Source organism: Cydia splendana, chromosome 18 (genome assembly GCF_910591565.1).
Source record: "Cydia splendana chromosome 18, ilCydSple1.2, whole genome shotgun sequence".
Taxonomy (NCBI): Eukaryota; Metazoa; Arthropoda; class Insecta; order Lepidoptera; family Tortricidae; genus Cydia; species Cydia splendana.
This window is the reverse complement of record NC_085977.1, coordinates 12,741,892-12,768,514: the sequence shown is the minus strand read 5'-3', so window position 1 is coordinate 12,768,514 and position 26,623 is coordinate 12,741,892. Positions and strand designations below refer to the sequence as shown.

General features: G+C 36.1%; 2 protein-coding genes and 1 long non-coding RNA gene across 3 annotated transcripts in view; all 3 read left to right on the top strand.

The window, feature by feature from the left end:
* The window catches only part of LOC134799158 (uncharacterized), a 143,938-nt gene extending 141,428 nt beyond the window's left edge, over positions 1-2,510 (top strand). The window contains exons 8-9 of the mRNA XM_063771566.1: positions 1,374-1,550; positions 2,264-2,510. Of these exons, the coding sequence (XP_063627636.1) occupies positions 1,374-1,550; positions 2,264-2,472 (386 nt within the window). The 3' untranslated portion in view covers positions 2,473-2,510. The remainder of the gene's footprint in view (positions 1-1,373; positions 1,551-2,263) is intronic.
* The window catches only part of LOC134799162 (uncharacterized), a 409,935-nt gene that overhangs the window by 214,104 nt on the left and 169,208 nt on the right, over positions 1-26,623 (top strand). The gene's annotated exons all lie outside the window — the stretch shown is intronic.
* LOC134799108 (zinc finger C2HC domain-containing protein 1C) overlaps positions 12,052-26,623 on the top strand; it is a 55,466-nt gene continuing 40,894 nt past the window's right edge. Inside the window, exon 1 of the mRNA XM_063771507.1 lies at positions 12,052-12,398. Within this exon, the coding sequence (XP_063627577.1) occupies positions 12,363-12,398 (36 nt within the window). The 5' untranslated portion in view covers positions 12,052-12,362. The remainder of the gene's footprint in view (positions 12,399-26,623) is intronic.

Sequence of the window (26,623 nt, the reverse complement as noted above, 5' to 3'; positions counted from 1 at the left end):
TTTTTTTTTATGTCTACTGATAGCAATAAAGGGCACGTGTCGTCTTGTTATTTATACACGTGTATAATATATTATAGACCTCTAGTCGCTTGAGGAAATAGGGATAAAAAAGTCATCTCTGGTATAGGTTTCAAACAAAGAAATTTAAACCTGTAAGTAGATAAAGTGTTTACTACCTATTCTACCTACTTCTAACTTAAACCTGTCATATCATTGATACTTCACCGACAGTGCTAGGTGTTGTAAATTTCTAACCTACGCAACTGAACGTATGACCTTGCCGAGATTAATTAGAAAGCTCCCGAGTGTCCCAGACATATTAAATATATATTAGAACAGGTCACTTCATATAGCTATAATAGTTCTAACTACTAATTAACTAGTAGTTTATCGTGTGCCATTCGGGATGGCTGATCATCGAGCGACGAAATATGCAGACTAGCTGTTTCTTCTCGATAGATAACTCTGCAGGAAATGGTCTATATGCATATATCTTCCTCAATATTATTGCCCAACCTAGGGAATGCAATCTCGCACCAAGATTGGCGATTCGAGATCTCGCACGAAAAATCTGAATCGAGATAGGGTGTTTCGAGATCTCGACCGTCACACTTTCGAGATCGAGATTAATCTCGACGAGATCGAGATTTGACAAAGTAGGTAATTAAAAATGTGTTATTTTGAGCAAAAATCTCTAAGAATTCCGTATATACTTACTACTTATTTAGAGTACGTCATGTTTTATTTCGAAGGTCAACAAATTAATCAACATTTAATAAAAAAAACTACTTTTATTAAAAAAAAACATAATATGTATGTTGCTCTAATTTGCATGTAATTTGAAAAAGTAGTATTAATTTTTATTAATTTTACGAATTTGTAAGCAGAGGCAGTAACATGATCAGTTGATATTTTTGACAAGCAGTCAGCAACTTACAAAAAAATGTAGGGTAAGCGAGCAAAAATCGTAAATAATTGTGACTGGGTACGTTAAGTTCGTCCGATTTTTCCGCACAGAGCGCGCCACAGTGCTTTTATCGTCACCTAAAGCCGGCCGCATACAATAGCACTGCCTGAATAACATGAACATATATAAGGTCAAAAAGATTACTCAAAACAGAGTAAATCACACGGATCAATCTTTCAATCTCGTTCGAGATCCCGAAAATATTAATCAAGATCTCGACCGAGATTGCTAAAATCGAGATTTCCTGTCAACGAGATTGAATCTCGAAAATTCGTGCGAGATCTCGCGAGATCTTGAAATTGCGAGATCGAGATTGCATTCCCTATGCCCAACACATCATTGGTATGGTTACCATTAGAAAAGCATTACCTTTTCTATTTTCTAAATCGTATTCATCGGTTTCCAGCAGCCACATCGTCGGAGATGTACAACCGGCAGCGGAATGCGTCCGGCGCGCTGGACAGCAGAGGGCTGGTGGCAGTCATCAAGCGTCAGGTCCCGCTGGCGGGCCAGCTGGGGCACGAGCTCGCCTGGGGGCAAGGGTGGGGGTGGGTCACGCTGCCGAACGGCGTGTGGAGCGGACGTGAGTACCTTTAACTGTTACATTGGATACAGCTAGTCTTTCGAAACCTGGGCGCGATCAAGTAAGACTATTGGGCCTCTTAAGAGGACTGGTGGCAGTCAGCAGCGTCAGGTTCCGCTGGCGGGCCAGCTGGGGCACGAGTTGGGCACGTGCTCGCCTGGGGGCAAGGGTGGGGGTGGGTCACGCTGCCGAACGGCGTGTGGAGCGGACGTGAGTTAGATTATTAGATTGGATACAGTTAGTGTCCTTAATTAAAGACATTGCTTGCATTACATGCATATTAGGTATATCGATGTCGACTTTATAGTCATCATTGTCATCAAGTTAGATTTCCTGGGGCAGTTTCCGTAAGTCACTCAAGAAAGCTCACTTTTTCCCAATATCAAGTTAGTTTTTCCCAAGCTATTGGACTCGTCCAATAGGTGTTGGATACGTGTTTTGATCTCATGTACGTGTCTTGATGTAGAGACATCTCCACCCGTATCTCAATCCTCATAACATTTCCATGTTATGATGATTCGTTAATGTTATTCAATTTTATATTGTTTAAAAAAAAATAGTATGATGACGTTAACCACCCAACGCTCCCCTCGCAGCCATAGAGTTGACTAGACGCTGACGATCAAAAGACGCTATTACTGTGATGCTATTTTAAAGTGTGGAGGTCTCTTGATATTGTTTCCAAAAACATAACCAATACTAATAATTTCCAGGCCTCACCTGGTCCCAAGACGGCGACGACTTCGCCCTCCACGCGATGCCCATCATGCACCACACCAACGTCTCCCAAGCGTGCTCCATGCTGGACGGCGTCACGGCGTACGAAGCGTCCGCGTACGACCAAGCCCTCTCCGAGTATGACGACTCAGGCACCAGCGACGACTGGGACATGGGCGTCGATTGTGGGGACTTCATGATGTAAACTAATGTCGTGGCCACCTTAGTGCGAGTTATTAATGATGGAAGTGCCTGTGCGGCGCCATAGGTTTTTGGTGGATTGTTAAACGCCAGTTTTTGACAACCGGTTGAAGCACGAATTATTCTTGGACTTCAAGTCTGTTATAAAATCAATAACTTTTTGGTGCGAGCGCAGATCCGATCAGATTAGATCTTATCATCGACTGACTTGCACATATATTAATGTGTGGGAATGAAATTTTTACAGCTTTAATACTGATGTGGCCAAGACATAGTTAACATACTAACCTATTTAGTTGATTGTGATGAGATCAAAGTCCTTGTTCCATGAATGTATTACTTTCTAGGTATAGAAATGACTGCCAAATGTTACCAATTAAGTATATTTCTGATCTTGTAATCGCGAGCTCTACCAGTATACCTACTAGTGAACGGTATAGTCTACTTGCATTTTATAACCAATTCTACCTAACGTCAATCAAGAAGGTGGTATTATATCAATCTTCACTACAGATGTACCGTTGTCGAAAAGTTTCCGAAATTCCGAAATCGCCACATGGAAAATTTTCGGAAACTACTCATATTTTTGTATGGGAATGGAAATTTCCCAATGTGAATTTCAATGCATTTTCCAATGAAAATTTCCTTTATTTCCTGTGTTTTGTATGAAATTTCCGAGAATTTTGCCAACTTTTTGGAAACTTTCCGCAACTTATACATCTGTAGTCTAGTTCTTTAAAAAGCTTATTTACAATTGGAGCAAGGACATAGTCTGAAATAGACTATAAATGTATATCGACACAGTGAATAATTGGCAAATCTATTTGGCATTTACCCCGCAAATGACCTTTAGTACGTACATTAAATGTGCTAGGAAATAGAGATTCTGTCTAGTTATAATTCCTGGTGGAAAATTCCATTAAATCGACGTTAGATTAAAATGTGACGAATAATTGTAAAAGGCATAAATGGATGTTTAGATGGTAAATAATGTATGAGAGAACATTTCCAATAATAGGTATTATAAAGTATGAGAGACGGTTTTTTACCCTTAGAATAAATGATTTGAAACGTTACATGTATCATGGGAGAACACGATATTTTTGCATGTGGATTTCGATGGTGTTTATTGTATTTCTTGCACGTTTTTGTACGATTATACACGAACGCTTTGTTGCTCAAAATCGGGTGAGAGTTAATGTGCTGGTCACACGAGAATATGTGCCAACGTGGGTTGGAGACAGTCAGAAAATTGCTATCAACTTATAAAAGCGTACCCTCAATTTTTAGGCCTTAGTAGTTCAAGTAAAAACCTGTAGGTACACCTTTAAAAATTAACCATGTAAGGAAAATAGAAGATATACTCTGAGGTATCTTTACATTACCGTCTAACAATTTTTTGACTGTCAAGAATCTAAAATAATCATACTGTATGTTCTTATGAAACGTTTCAAGACGAAACATTGAGAGTCACTCGTACCTTCTCATACTGATAAATCGATGTATAAGTGTGCTGTCCTAATCGACGTAAGACTATGGTTCAATGTACACTAAAGGATACATTATTTGAGAAGCGAAGTATTCAATCTCAACATCTTGATATTCCATATTTAATTACTGTAAATAAGTTCTGTTATACCCATCACAAGCTGGACACCTTTTTATTAGTCCATGTTTTATATGCCAAATTTTCATTTGACCGTTTTTCATTTGAACGTCGGATTTCAAAAGGGTCACAAATCTAACCTATGTAATAGCTTGTACAGGATGCATTTTTCAAAAACTTAGAAAAAAATATAATTTTGAAAAATAAACGCGTTTCGGTCAAATGAAAATTTGGCAATTGTAACATCTGACAAAAATCTTTCAAGGTTGCGATAGGATAAAAATACCTATTTTTAGGAAACAGTAGATATGAGACCCTCGGTTACGTGAACAAGAGATTTTATAGCATGCTTCACATGTTTGGCGACGCTTCGCTTCTCACACAATGTGGTTGGGGATTGTTATCGGACATCTGATAGTATTACATAGAAATAGCTGCATGCCCCATAGTTATAACGTGTGTTCGACATCTATAGAAGTGTCTAGCTTTAAGGTTAGTTAAGTACGGCCTACACTGAACCAGCTGGACGATTGAGTACCCTTTAGCTTCTGCGTTTTAAGAGAAACGTGGATATTTTGTAAAAAAATCTGGCTTTGAAAATAGGAAAATTTCATCGTCAGATGATTTTGCACGAAGAAGTAGGCGCTTAAGCCAAGGATTTAATAAAAATATATTTAAAGAAGTTTGTGTAATATTGTACAAGTAAATTTATTTAATGTTATAAATGCAAAGTAGGAAATAAACAGGGTTTTGCCGAAGATCACAATTTTATTGATGATTTTCCGGTGGTTTATGAATAAATAAACCAAGCGTTACAATTAAAAAAAACTGTTGTATCTAAATGTCGAAAAGGTCGATCATTCATACAGAAATAAAGTTAAAACTAACAACATAATAGGTTAACACTGTGTTATTTATGTGCTTTCAAAGTGACAATTTTATGGCTTTGATGCCTACATTTGTAAGATATTCTTTTGATATGTTTTGAGAAAACTTTTCGAATATTTACGTAACATAATCCAGGGTACCTACTTATTTCTTTAAATGAATCATTTCAATATTATATAAATGATGATCACTTGCACTTATTAGTTCAAAGTGATCATAATGTAACAAAAGAATGAATATAACTTTGCACAAACCGATACCTATATGGGGATTAACCAATTTAAAATTAATAAATAATACATTATGGCGCACTTGTCCCCAAAACATCAATTACGAAAATGTAATAGGTACTCAAATAAATTAATGTAAGTTAGTGTTGATGTTAGTCATGTAGAGATGTGGTCGGTAGAGAAAAGTAAAATGAATGTAACATCCCTGATCTGAGCCTTTGAAAATTACTTAATCTGCAAATAAAGATCTCGAGTCATGAGATTCTGTTATATTTTAAACTTTATTTTAGTTTAATGACCTAGAACAAACGAGTGACTGTGGTCCGGTTGCACAATCCACGACTGACAGGCTCGATATCGTAACTCTAAAGATAACTGAATATTTCCATACAAGTTTTACCGAATGTATTTACGGTTAGGTTACATATGGTTACATGCAACTGACCCAATGTCTATAAATTTGACGGTTTTTTCTGATTGAAATCAAAAAATATTAGATAATTCTTTCGTTTAAACTTTTCCTTAAAATAATGTCCCTAAAATTGTCTATAACTTTGTTTACTTGCTGTTTGCAACTATAGACTAATTATAGTCCTGTTTTTTGTAAAAAAATAGCTTGTATCTAAGCAGATTAGTTACTTTCCAAAGCGTCAGATCGTGTCGGCATAGCGTATAGGTAGATGTACTAGTTCAATTATCGAGTGCGTAGTGGCTATTCTCCCGACCTACCCAAAGACTGCCTAACGTAAAAAGCGCTGCCGCGGCAGCCTCCCTAACCCCGCGCGGCTTCATTGCAACATTTGTTTCTTACAGATCTCTATATGTATATAATTTTTTCTTTAACTATAAAGTATTAGCTTTTCGTAAACTAGTAAATTTTAAATTTTTCGTCAAAAATACGCGGTCGGTGAAATCAAATGAAAATTTGCCAAATTAAAGATCAACTTGTCAAGTTTTTTTTTATTTGACCGAACGCGTATTTTCTCCAAGCCCGCCATATTTTCGGGACAGTCGCACGTCTAACCTAACCGAACCTAATAGTTACCACAGGATGCCTTTTTCTAATACAACACAAAATATGGTTTTGAAAAATACGCGTTTAGTCAAATGTGAAACATCAGACAAATTTAAAGAGAGCACAAAAAAAATCTTTGTCGCCAAGGAGCGCTTAACGCAAAAAAGGAATGCAATTTCTTTTTAATTGATATTGTACTCAATGTAGACATATTTTTCTAATAATTCTGTTGAATAATCTTGCAATGAAGCCATAGATGTTGTAGAGCAATTCGTGTAAAGGGCTACGTTTGTAAGGGAATGCGAAACCCGCAAATGTATACGCCCAATGATCTCAGTGGTGTAGTCACGAGATTGTGAAACGTGAAAAACTGATATGTCTTCTATTGATATAACTTTTAATAAAGTCTTGAAAGTTTAATAATGGAAAATATACTTATCAGTACATTTAGCTAAATAAATAACCCACCATGAAAGATGAAACAATGTCGAACTGATGGTAGAAACCAAATTATACCTCCACACATCCACACCGCAGTTATTTTTTGTGGAAAATTAGGCACCTTACATAGTTACCTACTGTTGCACAGTGTTGCTCCACAGCTCCACAAAAGTTAACTGGATGGAAAGATGCACCCTATAAAATATCTAACTAGGTAATTAAGTATATGTCAAATGTATACGACTCCATTGGGAATCAGCGTATCATTTTGAAAAGAGAGATGGAGAGGTTGGATTTTTATTTACGATAATATAGGTAGGTACTTATTCTCGTAACTGCACCACTTGATATCCTTAGAATAAGTTAGACATATTATTAAGATTAGTGAGCGTTCCCGTGAATGTGCCATTATTTTATTTAAAATAATTAAATAATCAACTCCGGTTGTAAACCGGAGTTATATTTCATGTTCAATGTTTCCATTTTGATGTATGTTTGTTAAAAACAAGTTATACACATTTGTAATAGTGAATATATTCCGTTTTTCTCAACACAATTATTGCCTTCTATAAAATGGAAGGCGTTAAACTTATGTATGTTTTGAAGGTATAAAAGGTAAGAAACTTTAGGAGCGAAGGAGGGAAGTGAACCATAACCCTTAAAACCATAAAACCTTATAAAAATTACAAGAAAAGTGCATTAAACATAAAGTAATTAAATTTTCAATGTTTACTAACATTCCTAAAACTCTCATGTCACACCGTTTAACTATGAAAGGTCTAATTAAGAAGGGTCTAAGCGCAGACAACTCGTAACTCAAAATAGAAACAGCATCTCTTCCATGCGTTGAATCTGTGGAATCTATCAGATTCAAGGGCAATCTGAGAAAAGAGGAGCGGTAAGAAATCATCTTAATTATAGTATTCGTCTTGTTTTGGCCGCCTAAGAATGAGATAATATTTGATTGACGTCAACTAATATAAAAAGTTGATGGTCTTTAAGTCACTTAGAGAACGGGACTGTAATAATCGTTACTTTTATAAAAAGGGATAATAAGTTGAAAACAATGGTCGAGATTAACATCTAAAAAGCTTACTAATCCACTAGAGCGGTTATTAAAATTCAGACATACTACTCTGAGCCTAAAGTTTCTAACCAACAAAAGTGTATTTTTATAAGCATGTCCAATTATTTTTCATAAGAAAACGAATGAATTGATTTATATTAAGTGGCAATAAGACGCTGGTCAGTCGTGCTTGCTAGGATGTCGGTAAGGTGCATGGCGAACATGCATAGTTTTAGGACGTGGTCATAGATGCTTGGTCTCGCTTGGAATCACACATATGTATTCTTATATAATTAATGTATGTATTTTATCTCCAGTGGTCCATTATATACAAAAAAACTGATATATTCACTTTACCAGAAAAAAATCAAGATAATGTAAAATTCCCTCAACACAGCCCAAAAAAACAGCTATGGTTCAAAACCTTGAAATTAAAGTTTAGTAAAAAAACAATTCAAATACTTGTACATTTTTTATAAATTAATTGTAAAAATATGTTGGGTATAACCAGCTTCTTCAAACAATAGTACCTAAACGATATTAGAGTTCACTTTGGAACATATCTGCACTTTTGGACTATAATACAATAAAATTATACATTTTGCGTTTGCGTCAAATCCGGTAGTTCTGAATTTTTGCAGACTTGTTTATGATGTTGGCCCAATTAATAATCCAAGTTTGTGACCTCGAGCGCCGAACGCAACCTTGTCAAAAATCGAATAAACCGCAATTTTTTTAGATTTGGGCGATTATAACCCTAAAGTACTAGTTTTTGTTAGTAACTTCCTAGGGCGTTTTTAAAGTAGACTAAATTTGCTACAATAAAACACTAGAATTGTCTCTGTACATCTAATATTTTCCGAGATAAAGCCTTTCAAAATGTATAACTTGTATTCGTAGGCTAAGTAAGTGCAGTTAGTATACACTTTTGTCTCAGGCGATGCCGGTTGGCACAAGTGTTTCTAAGGTCAATCAAAGCTGATTTGGCCCGGTAGCCACAAGATCGTACCCCCCCCCCCCCCCCCCCCCTCCCTACACACGGGTTGACAAAGTTGCGTTCGGCGCTCGAAGTCACAAACTTGGATTATTCATTGGGCCAACATCATAAACAAGTCTGCAAAAAATCAGAACTACCGGATTTGACGCAAAAGAGCCAGGTAACAAAATTCGACAAAGTTACTGGATTACTAGAATGACTTAGGAATTTGGACTGTTATTCCTTTTATTCGTTCTAGTTTTGAAATGTTTATTCATAATTTACTAGTATGTATTGATAGAATATGTTTCAACATTTCATTGATGTAGGTACTTAGTTTCTATTGGAGGACTTATTTTTACTGCAACTTAATTATTTATTTTATTTTATCAGTGACCAACTAGTGACAGTGGTATTCTAATTACATCATGCCTGCATTTCGGTTACCAAAGGTGTATTTCCAACGAGAACAAGCAAGTAGTCATACTACATAATGTTCAGTCTTGACAGATAAGATGCGTAGACGTGAGTAGGTAGGTTCGACGTCGTACCATGTGTTATTGTTCCTTCGGTCCTGTTCGCTCACAAACATCCAAGTGTATAGCTACTCGTAACATCCTGACATTTTGTTTTCATTAGCTCGAGATAAATATTTCGTTCCATAACGAGGCGCTAACCGATCAGACCCGGAACCCAAAATAACGTGACACATTTTATGTATAAATCTTATTAGTATTTTAGCACATTTTATGGGTTTAAGTCTTAATAGAGTGTTGTAATTCAGGCATGTGTTATCATACAAACCTGCACAGCTTTGTGAGCGAATTGGGCTGATCTGCAGTTCTTGATTGGGTTGCTATGATTGACGATTGTTCAAAACTCAAATACCTACTGCATAATGCATAATGATAATGAAAAATTACTCCTGAGTGCAGTTAACAGTTATTGGCAGGTTTCCACAACTCGATGACTAGAGACTATTTTGAGTGAGGGGGGTAGTGTAATCCAGCTAGCTCAACTCCTCAAGAAATCCTATCAAACCTTTGATATTGAGTACGACCTCGGGGAGAAACTGTGCTATTTAACTCTCAGATCAGTTGACAATTCAATCAACCTAATCAAGAAATGCCAGCTCTACGGAGTTTTTGAAATAGTAAGTGAACTGCAAAGTCGAAAAAGCAATGACTTAGTTAGAACCTTAATCGACAATGTTTACGTGCTAAATAATGAATAGCCTCCCAGTGCCTGTTAACGTGAGATGCTCACTTGAGTGCCGTACGTAAGTACTAGAACAGTCCTTATATTTTACGCAAATGAGATACAACCAAATGCATACTATATACTTACCCTTCGCTATGATATTGCCTAACATTTTTCCAGTGAAATCTAGATGATCACGCAATCTTATATTTCTTATACACCACATGTGTGAAAGTTGCACAAATTTACCAAACGTTGGAGAAAAACTTGAAAAGTTAGAAAAAATAAAGGAAGTTTACATTTTTGAAATGGAAAATTTCTTTTCACACATATACATAAATGTCAGAAAAATAGCAAATTTAAATCTTTCTGTAGGCATATCAGTAATGTACCGTTCCGCGATTGTTGAGCCATGTAGGGTGCTAGGTAAATTGGTTGTTCAATACTTCCGCTATGAAATGTCCAATTTAGCAAGAACCCTAAATGGCATAACAATCACGGAGCGTGACTGTACTTTGTGCGTATGTCTTGCATACCAGAGTTGGGTTATTTAGATGCATCTTTAAAAAAAGTTTGCTGCAGCATACTGTCAGAGTTAAATCATGTCACTCGCATCAAATAAAACCAGTTTCTCATAATTATGTAATTTGGACAATTTGGGCGTTTAGTACGGCTGAGTAATCTCTAGTTGACAGGCACTCTTAACATCCACAGTACACATAGCGATGTTCACATTACAGAATATGAATGTTTGTATGTAACTTTTGTAAAATAAACGCCAGTGCGGCTGAACTTCATGACTTTTATTACCCTACTTACAAGCAACAAGGAAATACAGCGTGACTTGAAATGCTGTTTTTACGTAGGTATCGTAAAACTAACCAAGTATAGTCTAAAAACTCTTAACTATGGTTCTAAACTAACTCTAATATCTTCGTTTAGATGTGATTGTTATTTATGGTAAATATTTTCATGAATGGAAAAAACATAGATGAAACAAAAAAAAGGTAGGTACCGTAAAACGAGGTGAGTAGGTTTCGCGGGGAGAGGTGGGTTATGAATGGGGAGAGAAGGTTCGAGAGGGGGGTGAAAAGGGATTTTAAGGCTACTGCTACAAAAAAAAAATGTATTCCAATTTAAAATGGAGCTATAGTAATACGCATAATAAAAAAAAATCGATCCAACAATCTTCCAAAATCACCTGTGTATGAAAACCCCTCTCACCCCAAATACGAGGCCCTACGGGGTGAGGTGGGTTTTCCTCTTTATCGTCAAAGTTATGAAATGGAACTACCCAAAATAAAATACAAACGTCCGGAACACTTATTATATACACCATTCAGTTTTCATATGTAATAATAAAATGTTATCGAGGTTTAAATTCCAGTTTTGACCCTACTCACCCCATTTTACGGTACTAGGTATTCATACTTAACTACGTTTTAAGCTTTTGTGGAGCATAGTTGTAAAGGACTATAGTTGTGTAGTTTTACGGTACATATGTATGATTTTCGACGAAATTAAAATTAAAACTAAAGTCAATAATACTCAACTCCATACATTAACAGTTTTATTTACCTACTTTTTAATTTAAATCCATTTAAATCAGTATCTATAGTGATCAGTATTAACTGATCCTATATCAATTTACTAGAAACGTTTGATTCAATCACTCTGCTATTTTCGCAGTTACTTCAGTGATTAATCGTTTTTTTTTACGATAACACTTTCACTGAATTCGTTTGCAGACTTGCAAATTTCTTTAGTAGTCTGTCAGCAGAAGGTCAGCAGTGAAGCAATTCAAAAAGAACTCTATTTCAACGAGTTAACTTTTAAACTCTTTTACACGAATCCTTGATATAAAAAGTAAGCCAACTTTTTAAAGCTTGCGTAAACAAATCAAATTCATACCTTATTACCTCGCGTTACGGTTGACTCTTCACTTGGAGAAAAAATATGCAATGGCCAAGTTTATAGGCCGTAGGTGCAGCCGATTAGTCAGCGTACTTACTCACCACCTTTAAATAGGGGATGACACAAGCAACAATGAACCATATGTAGGTTGAATTAAGAATTACACCGGCCGCAGATTAGTTAGCTTAGCATGCCTATACAGTAATGCCTCATGCCGGTATCGAGGCAAACACAGCCGCACAACGCGCCCGAGTCGCCAGGCGACGGCTCAGACGGCTGGTTGTTTGATCGCTATACGAACTCGCGCTAAAAACTATAAACAATTTAGTTTTGCAAACTTTAGCGCAATTTCCGAACGCGCGTTCTACATTTGAATCTCATTTTCGCGGTCACCGGTGACATTCGGCCGTGTGTCAAATTTTGTAAACGTTTATGGTTATAGTTTTGGAAAATCGCGCGTATTTATTTACTTATTTTGAAGGACTGTTTACAATTATTTGTGACTTTTGAGTGGTGATTTTAATTGGTTGTTTATTTTGTGTGCTGTAGTCTACGAAAATGGAGAAAGGCGGGTCGAAATTAATGCAGATGCAGGTATGTTTATATAATGAATTATGACTACTGTTAGGTGTATTCCGTTAGGTGCTATAAATAATTTATTTAATACTATGCCCAGAAAACTCATATTGACCATGCAATCACAGTGACCTATTTATGTACCTATAATACATATTTGTTGTTATGCTTCGGATTCAACATAAATCCATCTTTTCCTGAAAAACGTGACACAAACGTAGGTATATTGAACTTCATAATCAGTTGAAAGCGTTTTTGAATTAATGTCGCCTCCGAAATGAAATTACGTCAAATCTTTTATCCAGTATCTAGAGTCAGACCAAGAAAAGTCTGCAACGATTTAGATAGCCCACGTGGTGCAAGTGTCATTTATACGTCATAATTTGATAGAAGTTTGACATTTAAAATTACACTTGCACTGGGTATCAAAATCGCTGCAGACTTTTCTTGGTCTAACTCTATACCTATTAATAGCCCTAATGTAAATACATATACCATTTAACTCAGAATTATTTCATCTAGTAAAATTACTCAGTGTTTTTTTTCACTCAGCAAACTAACATTTTACAATTTCTCAAACATAGCGGACACTTTTACTAGGTATTAATTTGTTATTACAATTAATTCTTAGAGCAGCTAAATATAGCTGTTAATAATTTTCCTAAGGTATTTGCATCGTAACATAAGTCATTAATCAGCTTTGAAACGAGAATGTATTAGATCATTTTCCTTCATTGTATCTAATTTTGTAAAGGCGGTAGAGTCGTATTATTATACGTTGACGGTAGAGTCGTATAATAATGGGTTGATTAATTAAAACGTAATATACCTACATGAAATAATCCGAATATAGCAAAGGTAAAGGTTTAGAATTTTTGCTAATGGATCTGAGTTCATAGAACACCATCATTTTTACGGCCTCACGACAGCTGACTCATTCATATTAACAAATCTGCTTGATTAATTCTCGCAAGCTCTTATCTGTCTTATGACTTCAACATAAACTCAACCGTAATCAATTATTCTTAAGGTTTATATTCAATCACTCATAAAATTACCATAGTGGTGTTGAGCCGTGTCTCGATATGAGGCAGTTTGAATTCCAGAGACGTTCCATATCAAGTGTGACGTCACGACAAGGGTTCCATTAGGGTTGGCACCTGTCTTTGACTAATTGAAAAATTTGTCAGTAGAGTTTATGTTTGATCGAGTGAACTGGGAACATGTGTCATTTACATACAATGGTTGTCTGGTTGTCTCTCACTTAATTGTCAGGTTAAATGGTTATACATATTTGTCTTAAAATAGGTACATATTTAGTCGTGGCCTCGTGGGTCAAAATATAACGTAAAACTATGGTTTGTAGGAATTTTGTGATTTGGTGCTCTTTGGAAGCCATTATACTCTTTTCGCTGATGTGAACTGAAGTGATATTTTGTTCATTTAGTTTTAGGTTTTAAGTAGATATTATTATATTTTATTTAGCCTATTGTGTCCCACTGCTGGGCAAAGGCCTCCCTTTCTTTCTTCCACGCGTCTCGTTCTATGGCAATATTAGGCTAATTTTTCCGAAAGTTATTAAAATATTTAAAGAAAAACTTTAAAATCTCTACACCGGTCTAGCTCTATATTACTTAGATTAGGCAGAGTTATCAATTAACAAAACTTTAATTTGTAATTTATTTGCCAACCCTACGTCTGCATCCAGAGTTCAAGGGCAGCTAGCTCGACCGTTACAGGCAAACCCAACTTATCGGTAACAAGAAACAAACGATAACTGACTTAATAACAATGGGGAATAAGGTCGTCATCGACTGCAGAAGACTTGGTTGGTGCGTGCGTCTTTCACACTTGACTGCAAAACGCGCGGCGAATTAGGTGGAGAGATCTGTCTTCTTCTACCTTTAAATTTAAAAACGTTACAAATAACGGCATAAAAATAATCTAATATAGATTTACGACCCCTTATAATAGTATTTATGTCCAATCCCGATATGATTGCAAATAGACTAATATTTTTCGTTGATTTTGCTACGACTAGTTCCATTTCATAGCCGACTGATGGTTCCTTATAACTTATAAGCGACTCATTTATGGTTAATTCTCATTTGTCATCCTATTAACCCGTAGGTACTATATCATAGTTAACCGTATTTAACCCTTTAACTGCATATCACATTAGTGACAAATGGGAACTGCAAGCGGGATCATTATTCAATTATTCGATGAATTTTAAATTTTGTAGCTTAATGACACATATAATAATATCTAACATAACTAAATACGGATGTCAACGTAAATTGAACATAACAACTGTTTATATTTCACAGCTAGTCACATATGTGCAAAAACCGACAGTATTCATGACTCAAACAACCGGTAATAGGTATGACTTATTCATTATCACAACATAGTGTCACGTGACAAAACCGTCTTATTTCAAATCTAATCGAGTATTCTTATGCTTTCCTGTTATATAGATTTTAATATAAGTATACATAGGCAAATATACATTGAAAAATTTAGGGTACAAAAAGGGTTTCAATCGATGTGTAGAAGGGCGGCACCGTCGAACCCAAGCTACCTGGCAGGTTCTTATTAGTTTACAACGTATCTCGACTTACCTCTTAATTCGGAACTAGTATAACTTTACCTCTACGTAACATACTAAGAGGGAGTCCACGTAGCATTGTATGTACCAACTTACTTTATTTCGTAGTTGACAGTAACCCTGAGGTCCTGCGTTCGAATCCTAGTTAGAGTGTTAACTTAAATATTACTTATGAAGTTAACGATGTTATTTAAATGTGGGTTTATATTATTTTTTATTTATCTATTAGGTACCTATATTTTTTGTCTATATCTCATCTACTTAGTATCCTCGACACAAACTTTATTGAGCTTACTGTGGGACTAGACTCATTAGTGTAATATTATTATTATCCATCTGTCTGGTCGATGCCCTGAGTTTTTCAATCACAAAACAACTCTTGAACCAGGCTGGATGCGAACTGTTGCGAACCTTGACCCTCGGAATTACTACCCAACCACTGGAACTGATAAAGTAGCAATTTAGTCACGAGGCGGCCAATGACACTTTATTACAAGTGTTTATTTAGACGTTCGGCCGGATACTTAAACCAAACGGATTGTCGCTAGAATCAAGAGTATTGTATCAAATGAGAATGACACCATGCAAAGTGCGACGAACGTAAAGTACAATTTGATTAGGCTGTCTAGTGTGACAGAAAGGCAGAGTGTTCTTACCGTTACGGAAAAAGTCCCGGGATATTACAATAAATATTTAAAACATACATTAAATCTGTAAATATATTTCATACATCTTACTAAATCTAGGTAATGAAAATGGGGTTTTTAAGGCTCATAATTCATAATGTTGACTTACCAGTGCCGTCAGGTTAGCTGACAATTCATAAACCTTATAGCAATGACATACGGTATAGCAATGGTAAGTATGTTGCTGTTAGCACAGAATAAATAATAGTACTAGGTACAGAAGACTCACTCTCTAACAAAACGCGTCTGTTACGATCAGGACAGGAATGGGCGCTAGGTGGCGACTGCGCCACGCGCGGCTTATGGCTAGCCACCAAAATTGGTGTGGAACGGATGTACTTGTAGCTGCCTGTAGCAAAGCGACGAAATCGCGGAGTAAGCCATGCCTGCTGTTAGTAACTTTTGTGTAATTTCTGGAGTATTACAAAGATCGTTCAGATTCTACGCTCTTAAGATCCAACAAAGGTCGATTGTTTCGCCTTGCTTCTTTTGTAAAGCCTTGTCCCGAAGTAAGGTTGGAAATGTTGGAATTCGTCGTCTCGTAGGAATGAGTTTACGTAATTTAATGACGGGACGGAATTTAAACTTCACGTTTTACAACAAATTTATTTTCTTTGTTATTTAGATTGTTATTCACAGTCGATAGGTTGTAAGTATGTAAGTACACAATTAAGTTTTGAAAAACATATGTTTGTTGTACCTACCTATTTTGTTCCTTTTATTCATACTTCGTTGGGCACATATTTTGTAATATCAAAAAAACTATAGGTGGTATGTTAAAAATTAAGGATCTCTACGAAGGAATTTTACGATCTTTAGCTAATAATAAATAATAATTTGGCCTATATACGTCCCACTGCTGGGCACAGGCCTCCTCTCAAGCACGAGAGGGTTTGGGCTATAGTCCCCACGCTAGCCCAATACGGATTGGGGACTTGATCTTTAGCTATTCCAAAGTATTCATCACATATTGACAGACTCTTTTAACTCTAAATACTTTAAAGATATTTCTATCGAACACTAATAATGAAAATATGACTGATTACTTAATGATAATAATTTACCTTACAGTCCTGCGGCTGTAATTTTATTAACGTCAAACCATTTTAGCTAGAGAGTGGTCAAACTGGTCAATAATACATATAATAGACAAAAACCTATACCTCCTCGAAAAAAAGTCAATATATAAATTGGGTACGCAAATACATCGATCGCTTCTGAAATTTCCGTTTTCACGCCTTTATAACCATCAAAAAAACGAATTTGTCCCACATTTACTGACATATCAGACAAATTGATTAGCTCAGGTAATTCAGGTCAACTAAAACGCCGCCCCAATGCCCTATATCGGCCGTTTGTTGTCTTGTTGGCTCACGCGTTTATTGGACTAAACACTTGGTATCGATTGGATTGGATAATACGATAATTTGTGTCGACTTGAGAATGCTCGCCTCACCATATGTGAGTTGTGACAGTGCGTGCGTGCGTCTTTCTCACGTACTCGTATGTATGTAGGTATACGATGCTTAAAAATCGATAAATATTAGTCGTGGCTTACCGAGTGGGACCTGTAACAGAACCCTGAACAATTTTTTTACTAAGCAGATCAATCAGTCTGTAAGCGATAATAAAGGAAAAATTTAAAAATTCATCGGATCTTGTGACCTTTTGTAATCAACTGAGCTGCCGAAGTTTACCAGAAGCGTGCAAATTCTTTCATTCATTCCTATTTTCACACCTTATTAGGATACCCTAGAGGACACCCTGAAACCTGAAATTTTAAGTCATCTTCTTGCGTTATCTCCAGAATATTTATCTTATTTCATTGGGCCTTTGAATAAAGTATAAGTATGCAATCAAAAGAGTGGGGCCTGAAATCGAAACAAACCTTTTAAACATAACGCTCCTTATGGTATCGGCAGAATGTATTTAAATGATATGAAAATTTTATTCATGAATAAAGCAATGAATGTAATAGGGCCTAAAATAAAAACAACATTATAAAGCTTAGGCTCAGGCTATGTACCTACTGAAAGTAGGTTTTTTTCTACAGACAATAAAATTGAAAATAGGCTTTGACCTAACTATCACATTTTATAGATAGACTGCTAAATATTTCAGCCTCAACCTTGTTAATGTTTAATTTGGGAAATTGGGCCCAGGACCTTGACGAGAATGTAAAATAAAATTACATAAAGTGGACCCAAAATTACTAAGGCTGAAACAATTACCTTCATACATAATGACAGCCATAATATGATTGTGGGGTATAGACATGTGGCACTGGAAATGTACCTACTTATTTACTAGGAAAGGGTTAGGTTAGGGTCGCCTGTGGTTTGGACCCTTATGCCTCTTACGTACATACGTAGAACGTAGGTAACTATTTTCGTTGTATAAATTTAATACACCAACAACTTACTCGTATTTATATGCTTACAATTGACATTAAGCTGAGTGGAGGCCTTTTCAGTGACGCTTAATGATGTTGGTTTTAATTTTAATTTTAAAGTTAGTTTTAATTTTAATGTAGTAACTTTAACAATAATTTGTATTTCGCTTAGATCCCCACGTCACAGGCTAAGCCTAGTGTGGAGATCACTATACTGCCCCTCTGTAACATCAAGTTAAAAATAAATAAATAAAATATGTCTCATGTAATACTGAAGTTAAATTTAAGCGTTTTTGAATAAAATTTCTTCTATTCTATTCTATACAATAGTTAACTATATAAATATTTTAGCCTAATTCCAAACAGTAAAAATCAGTTCGGGTCTTAAGTTCCGTTCATGTTCGTGGACTATGGAGTGCCATTGAACACCAATGAATCTTCCATGAACGTTTCCACGGCCGCCAGTTCAACCGGTAAAGTAAACAGATCAAGACCTTATCACGTGGTAGAAAGGTCTATAATTATTCTCACTTTAGTGTGGATTCCAGAGAGTCCCAGTGGCATGTTTAATGCATCACAGCGACGCGCTGCACGAAGTGGCCGCACGCCTCGCCTTACACGGCTTCCGGGGATGTTCTAAGACTTCTATAAACGTATAAGCCTTAAATGCTAATTCCTTAACACTTTAAAATATTACGAATAAAGTCTTATCGTTATGTAAATGGCTTACCAATGTATTTTTATATCTGCAGACATTTCTAGTTTGGTGTTCGGTCGAGTTGAGCACTCCGGACGAAATAACATTTGCAATATACACGCGTATGTATAGTATGAAACATATAAAAAAATACAAGTATAGAAAGAATAAAAAACATATTTAAACTAATCTTCTTCTTCCTCGCATTATCCCGGCATTTTGCGACAGCTCATGGGAGCCTGGGGTCCACTTGACAACTAATCCCGAGAATTGACATAGGCACTAGTTTTTAGGAAAGCGACTGCCATCTGACCTTCCAACCCAGAGGGTAAACTAGGCCTTATTGGGATTAGTCCGGTTTCCTCACGCTGTTTCCCTTTACCGAAAAGCGACTGATAAATATCAAATGATATTTCGTACATAAGTTCCGAAAAACTCATTGGTACCAGCCGGGGTTTGAGAACCCGCGGCCTCCAGATTGTAAGTCGCACGCTCTTACCGTTAGGCCACCAGCGCTTCATCATATTTTACATATTTAAACTATGGGCCCGATTCGGATTTTGAAATAGACATCTATTAGATATCTTTTAGACATCACCAAGATACGATAACGATATGTTTAACCTGTCAAATTTGACATTTGCGCGATTCTGGTGATACTCTTGAACGATTTCCACAGGATATGACTTAGAGATCCAATTCACATCTAATAGATATCTTACTCTATCTAACTTAAAAGTGACATTGGTTGCCCGAATTGCGCTGCAAAAGAGAACTAGTTAATATCTAAACTATAACGTATCTAGAATGGATCTAGTACGTGTCGTCCTCTTGTTCGAATACTGCAGTAATATTTTAATCATATTCGTTTGGGGTACACATTTGATATTTCAACCATTTGATTTACAAGTTAACAGTTCCAAAATACTCGTACTGACCCAAAATTTAAGAGTCTAATGTAGATATGACATGGCTATCAACACAGTCATCTGAAGGCCTCATACCGGAAACAAAACAAGCATTTGCGAACTCAGTGATTCTTGTTGCGTAGGCGCGGCTGCGTCGCCAAATCCGTCCATACTCCCACACTGACACCAAGCAAAGAAGATACTTATTAACTGAGCGATCCTTTTAAGTGCCTTGCTAAGGCAGATTCTCTTTACAAGCTTATATTAAGCTTTATATTTAGCTACCCTGTTTGTTTGTTTGGGTCAAATCTTTGAAGCTAAATTAAAACCCACATTCCGTAATTGGATTGAGAGCTGAAACTTCACAACATACATAAGTAAGTATTGTATTGTATTGTATTGTATTGTATTGTATTGTATTGTATTGTATTGTATTGTATTGTATTGTATTGTATTGTATTGTATTGTATTGTATTGTATTGTATTGTATTGTATTGTATTGTATTGTATTGTATTGTATTGTATTGTATTTATTTATTGCAATTCACATGTACAGTCACCTGCAATAATACTATGTTACTCTTCCAAGGCCTTATAAATATGTGACACGCTCTTATGGCCCTACAAAGAAGATCGTGTCAGATTTTTTTGCGGCCTTAGTTGTGTAACATTTTATTGCAGTGACTGTACATTAAAGGTTTTACAAGTACTTAAGAGTATGTGTAGGTACACAAATGAGTCAAATGACACATGAAACCCTGATGGGCGCAGCAATGTTTGGGTGACACTGCAATATTATGGTACCATCGAGCTGATCTGATGATGGACACAGCAGGCGGCCATAATACGAACTCTGTGATAACTGATAAAACAACACATCCTAATTGTGTTTGGGTTTGTTAGAATTGTCTGGATTTGTATTTGCTGGCTGTTGAAAAAAAAAGAACAGACAGTGATAAAATAAGCTTGTATCAAACATGATTTTTTTGAGAAGATACCTACTTATTTTATACCGCGATGGTGGTATGTTTATGTACCTACGTGCGAGTATGTTACTAGAACCGCGACTGAAAAGGTTCTGACTATTAGTTCGTTAGTTCATCATCATCATCATCATCTCAGCCATAAGCCGTCCACTGCTGAACATAGGCCTCCCCCTTGGACCTCCATTCGTACCGGTTGGAAGCGACCCGCATCCAGCGACTTCCGGCGGCCTTAACAAGGTCGTCTGTCCATCTTCTGTTCGTTAGTTAGAGGTAAGTAATGTTAAAGCTTGATAATACTCGGTTAAGTCCCGTTTAAGCATAAATAAAATATTTAATGTGCAAAAATCGTTAAATATTAAATCTATATTTAAAATTAAGTGTTGCCTATGTAGGCTGACGATATCTGAAAATTCTGACTAGCGGTATGAGAACTCTATTTATGAAATGTACTATGGCATGATATTGGTATATTATCTTGAGTACAGTCGCCATCAGATATATCGGAGCGGCCAAGGTGCTCACAAATATCGGAACACGCCTCTATTGTCAGGGCGTTAGAGCGCGTGTTCAGATATTGTGAACACCTTGGCCGCTCCGATATATCTGATGGCGACGTACATTTCGTCCAGACAGACACCTATCATTTATAAAAGCTCGCATACACTGTACCAGTAATTAAGCCGGTTCACACGAACTCGCGTGACACAGATAGGTTAATAGGTTCTGTTATTGGTACATATGTCACGGCATAGAGAAATATAGTAAGACAAGATTGCTCACTCCATACACCAGTTTTGGTACCAAAAATACTATTCTTTTCATAGTCGACATCTAGCATCGAGTAGCGGAATTATCAGTACTTTAAGTAGCAGTAGTAGTACTAGTGACAATAGATGTAGCACCGACCGGAAAGTCTAATGCTCAACAACATAAGACTTTCCGGTCGGTGCTACATCTATTGTCACTTGACAGTAGGTACTACTACTTACTGCCACTTAAATCATTGTTAAATTTAATTTAAACAAACCTACTCGTATTAGCTAAGAATCTAAAATAAGTATAGATTAAGCTAAGTACTTACTCCAAGCATGTAATTGAATATTTTTATGAGAAATTATACAGTCCAAAAATATATTTTTTTTTAAGTATCTACTGATAATTCCGCTACTGGATGCTAGATGTCGACTATGAAAATAATAGTCTTTTTGGTATCAAAACCAATCAATGGTAAAATTGGTATGGAGTGAGCAATCTATGTATTTTTTTTTCTATGGTCACGGTACGTGCAGTACTAACAATACTAACTGACTATTGAAGGACCATATGGTCTATGCAATAGGGCTTACAATATATCAGTTTATTATAGGGTACATGTACCGATCGATGTGGGGCGACGCCCGCCTACGCTTTGGGACATCGGTATCCTGGATAGGGTTGTGCCATGGGATACCCAATGGTCCTTACTCATACAAAAAAACCGGACAGGTGCGAGTCGGACTCGCCCACCGAGGGTTCCGTACTTTTTAGTATTTGTTATTATAGCGGCAACAGAAATACATCATCTGTGAAAATGTCAACTGTCTAGCTATCACGGTTCGTGAGATACAGCCTAGTGACAGACGGACGGACGGACGGACGGACGGACAGCGGAGTTTTAGTAATAGGGTCCCGTTTTACCCTTTGGGTACGGGACCCTAAAAACAAGATAAGTTTTAACAAACGAAGTACCGTGATGAAATGAATAAGCTACTATAAAAAAATCAAGAAGTGTAGCTAGGTGTGCCGATAATAGTTGAAGAGTCCTCTGGATTTCTTTAGGGTGGGAAAGTTGTCAGATCCAGACCTCGTAAAAAAGTAATTAAATAACTCTTCCGTATCGGCCCAGGCGTCTTGAAGAAGTCAGGGAACATAGATACATATTTAAAGAAACCGACGAATAGAGAACCTCCTCCTTCGAAATCTGCAAATAGTTTAAAAATACAATCCTAATCATGATCAACTGCATTGCGAAGAAATTTTGATTTACCCTTGGAATTCTTGGATATTTGAGTTAAAGTGCATCTGATTCACTTTCATGAAATTCATAGTAAAATTAACCTGACCGAAAAAATACAGTTCATTTTGGACCACAGTTGGGAGCTTTGGAGTATAGTTGGTAGGTTTTACGGAGGTAATCATTATTAATTAAGTATTCTACCATTTATCAACAAATCAATCAAATATAAAACATTATTTATTGTGTTTCATACAAACTTATTCTGGTTTTGCCAAGTTGCCAACCCTATTACACAAATCGATGGTTTTACAATTGGAATTTATTTCCGAACCTTTTCGTAAACGATTACGCCACTATTATACACTGTTAGACTACAAATAAGCTCTGATATTTTCCTTAAATAAAAACCCTCGATAAAACCCATCATTCGATGGTCCCAATTAATTAAAAGGCCGTCGATTATAGGAACTCATTAAGCATTGAATGAGTTAAAACTAAATGCATCATGTAAAAAACGCTTCTCATTCCGTATTTTATAAATACTTAGGTACCTACATCAATTATATATATACCTAAGTAGTGCCTCCACGCTAAACATCCGGTGGTTTTATTTTTATTTTTTTTATTACTACTCAAAAACTCTAATTATTCAAAATCTCTGTAAAACATTTTATAGTAAAAGTCTCTGCGGAGTCACAGACAAGCTTATTGAGTTTCGTAACTTTGCTTGAATAGCTTATCTTTTACACACACCCACTGCTTTAATGCATACAGTACGGCTACCACCAGTTTTGACATTGACAGATACGCTCGCGTCTACGTAAATTACTTTCTATACATCTCGCTTGCACTAATATGCGAGTACGAGCGAGATGCATAGAAAGTAAGTTACTTAGACGCGAGCGTATCTGTCAATGTCAAAACTGGTGGTAGTGCTTCTGTTCTCGTTTGACAACAGACAAATAATCCTTTATCAGGTGTCCACTTTTGTGCCACATGAAACCGCTGATGTGGCGTATTTGATGATGAAATCGTTACCTTATTTACTTTTTTCATGAAACCCCCTCTTAAACCTCATATACATATAAAAATATTTGCTAATCGATGAATGCCAAAAGATATGCATATTGCGGAAAGCTTCAAAAAAGTTGAATAAAATCACGGAATTTTATAAGAATTTAATTGAAGTTGCCATTTTGGTCTGTAAATGTTGTTTCTCTGTTCGAGCCGATATGAAGAATGTTTAGTTTGCTGTCCAAATCTCCTGAAAGATGTCGCTGTTCCAGCCGCAAACTAGATAACGTTAGTTTTGCATAGAGCCTAATAAGAAACTATAGGAATAAATGATTGGTAACTTAGCACCTTTTCAAGTAAGAGTCATTCTCGAATAGGTGCCGCACACACCTTTAGCCTATCCTCGGCTAGATGGCGTGACGACACCGTTTCATATTTAACAATTTTAACACATAGATATCAATGAATGAACATGGATCAAAATGATATAAAAATTATAAAATTATTTATCCATATATATACATTTTTTGATAACTTTATACGTTTTCATTTTGAGTTTTAGTCGTGTGTCGATAGATGGCAGTAAATTTACAGTGACTATAAAATTTACAATGACAGGACCCCTCTATACTATCTATTCTTTTTGGTTTTGCATAGAGCCTAATAAGAAACTATCGGAATAAATGATTGGTAACTTAGCACCTTGTATAAACAAAGTGGTCCTTCGAACCGGATGAAGTAATTGTAGATACGTCGTTTCTGAGATGTACTTTCCTCGTGTAAAATTGTTAATTTTGAAAATTACTTTTCGACACATCAGTAGAGTCCATCTAAGCTCGTCACCGACTTTGACAGAACAAAATGTGGCGTGTCATTATTAAACGTCATGTTGTCAAAGAAATTTGACATTTCCGAACTGTGTTACAAATGCCATGCATAGTTAGCTTGGTCCGACTCTACCTATAGTCTGTATCTTTAGGTATTTAAATAAAAGTAAACAAAAAAAGTTACGGTAGTTATAACAATTATTGGTTAACCAACCAAATACAAAACTTCCTGGATCTGTCACTGAACGACCTGACTTTAACCTACATTATTTAATCGTGTAATGTTTTCATCTACCCTCAAGGAGGAGCCATTTGAGGGTAGATTTTGTTTACTTTTATTTAAATACCTAAAGATACAGAGTATAGTCATGATTATGAAGCATCATGACTATACTCTGTATCTATGAAGCATCATCAAAGAAAGTATGCCTGTAACGGTCCTCATGCTCAATATTGGCTCAAGTGCGCACATTCTTTAATTAGCGGCAATCGTGCGCTGCTGGAAATAGTCTAACTTGCGCGCACGCATGGTTCAATGTTTACGGACTGATTTGTTATTTAACAACGCAAGTGTAGGAGTTGAACGGTGGATAATTGCAGTATTAACATTCGGCGCTGAATAATGGCAGTGTGGTTTATGATAATCAGATTACATAGTATGTATTACTAGGTACTATTAGGGTTCATTTAACTTAATACTTACAGGGGGTAGCAGTCATCTACAGTACCTACAACTAAAAAATTAAAAAGTGTGCGCGAGTAAGATGATATTAGCTACCACAAGCTACATTTTCGTCAGATGGCCGTGATTTGTGATTTATTCTTATTATATTTTTTGGCATATTAAACTTACTTATTTTTTTAGATAAATTTAGAAATAGGACCATTCAATTCACACGTAGTTCACAGGGAAACTTAACATCTGTTTTTAAATGTTCTGTAATGAAGACTTTATTTGAATAAACTGGCCTTATTCTATTCTTTTCGATGTAAATATCAAAAACTAAAGCCACTCGTCGGCTATGTGCGAATGCTCTAATATTTATATTAAATCATATTAATATTTAATTGTAGTTTCTGAATCGGCTTTTCTAAAATAGGCCGGCCTGCGCAAACGCATCTTAAAGAGTGGTTTGTATTTACACTTGAGGATCATGGGCGGTGCTCTTATAGATAAGAGGTGTACTCAACGTTGCATAATGTTGATACAGTTGTAGAGCTATTAGCCCATAAACAAGGAAGTTAGAACTCAGTTAGTTTTAAAGATTACTTGGAAATTTTTAAATGTAAGTATTTAGGATTATTTCGCAAACGAAAATATTCAAGTTTCGCAAAAATGTTAGAACTCTCGTATTATGATTCTTTCGAAAAAGTTTATCTCTTATCTTGGCGATCATCTCGGCTGCATCCTCCTAATACTGATCGGATAACCAACAATGCATTTTTATATGTACTTAAAAGTGCATTTTTTAGTTTGTATATACATCGAGTTTTCAGTATAAAATGTAAAGCAAAGGTTGAGAATCCAAAGTAAACAGCAAAGCGTGCTCGAGCCCCGTCGTCGTGTATTAATATTGCCTAATAGCATTATTACATTAATTAAATGCTATCAACGAGGTAATAATTCACGACCAAGCCCATTTGTCGAGCCTAGCCTACTAAAATGCGGACTATGGTTATAAACAGACAATTCTGCACTGAGCCATTATTTTTTCGTTGCTCATTACTAGGTATACCTATATTCCAATTAAGTACATACCTGGATTTATTTAATATGTTACATTGTTTTATATGTAGGTATAAATAGTAAAGCCAGTAGCCAGTAAGTTGCGTATTTTGGCGTACCTATATGATATGTAACATATAGAAATATCCATCGCAATATGTAAACCAATACCACTATATTTATCCATCCTTACTAACAACAACCGCAAATGGGTCAAACAGATCACTGTGTTATGTCTTTCCTGTAGACATACACAAGAGTTAAGGGCTATAAAGGTTAATTTTCTTATTTAATCCTTATCCACGTGAAAAGGTCCTCCTTTTATTTAAAGAACTATTATGATAAAATCATTACTTACATGCCCACAAGCTGTTAACTATTGCCCACAGGAGAGAAAACT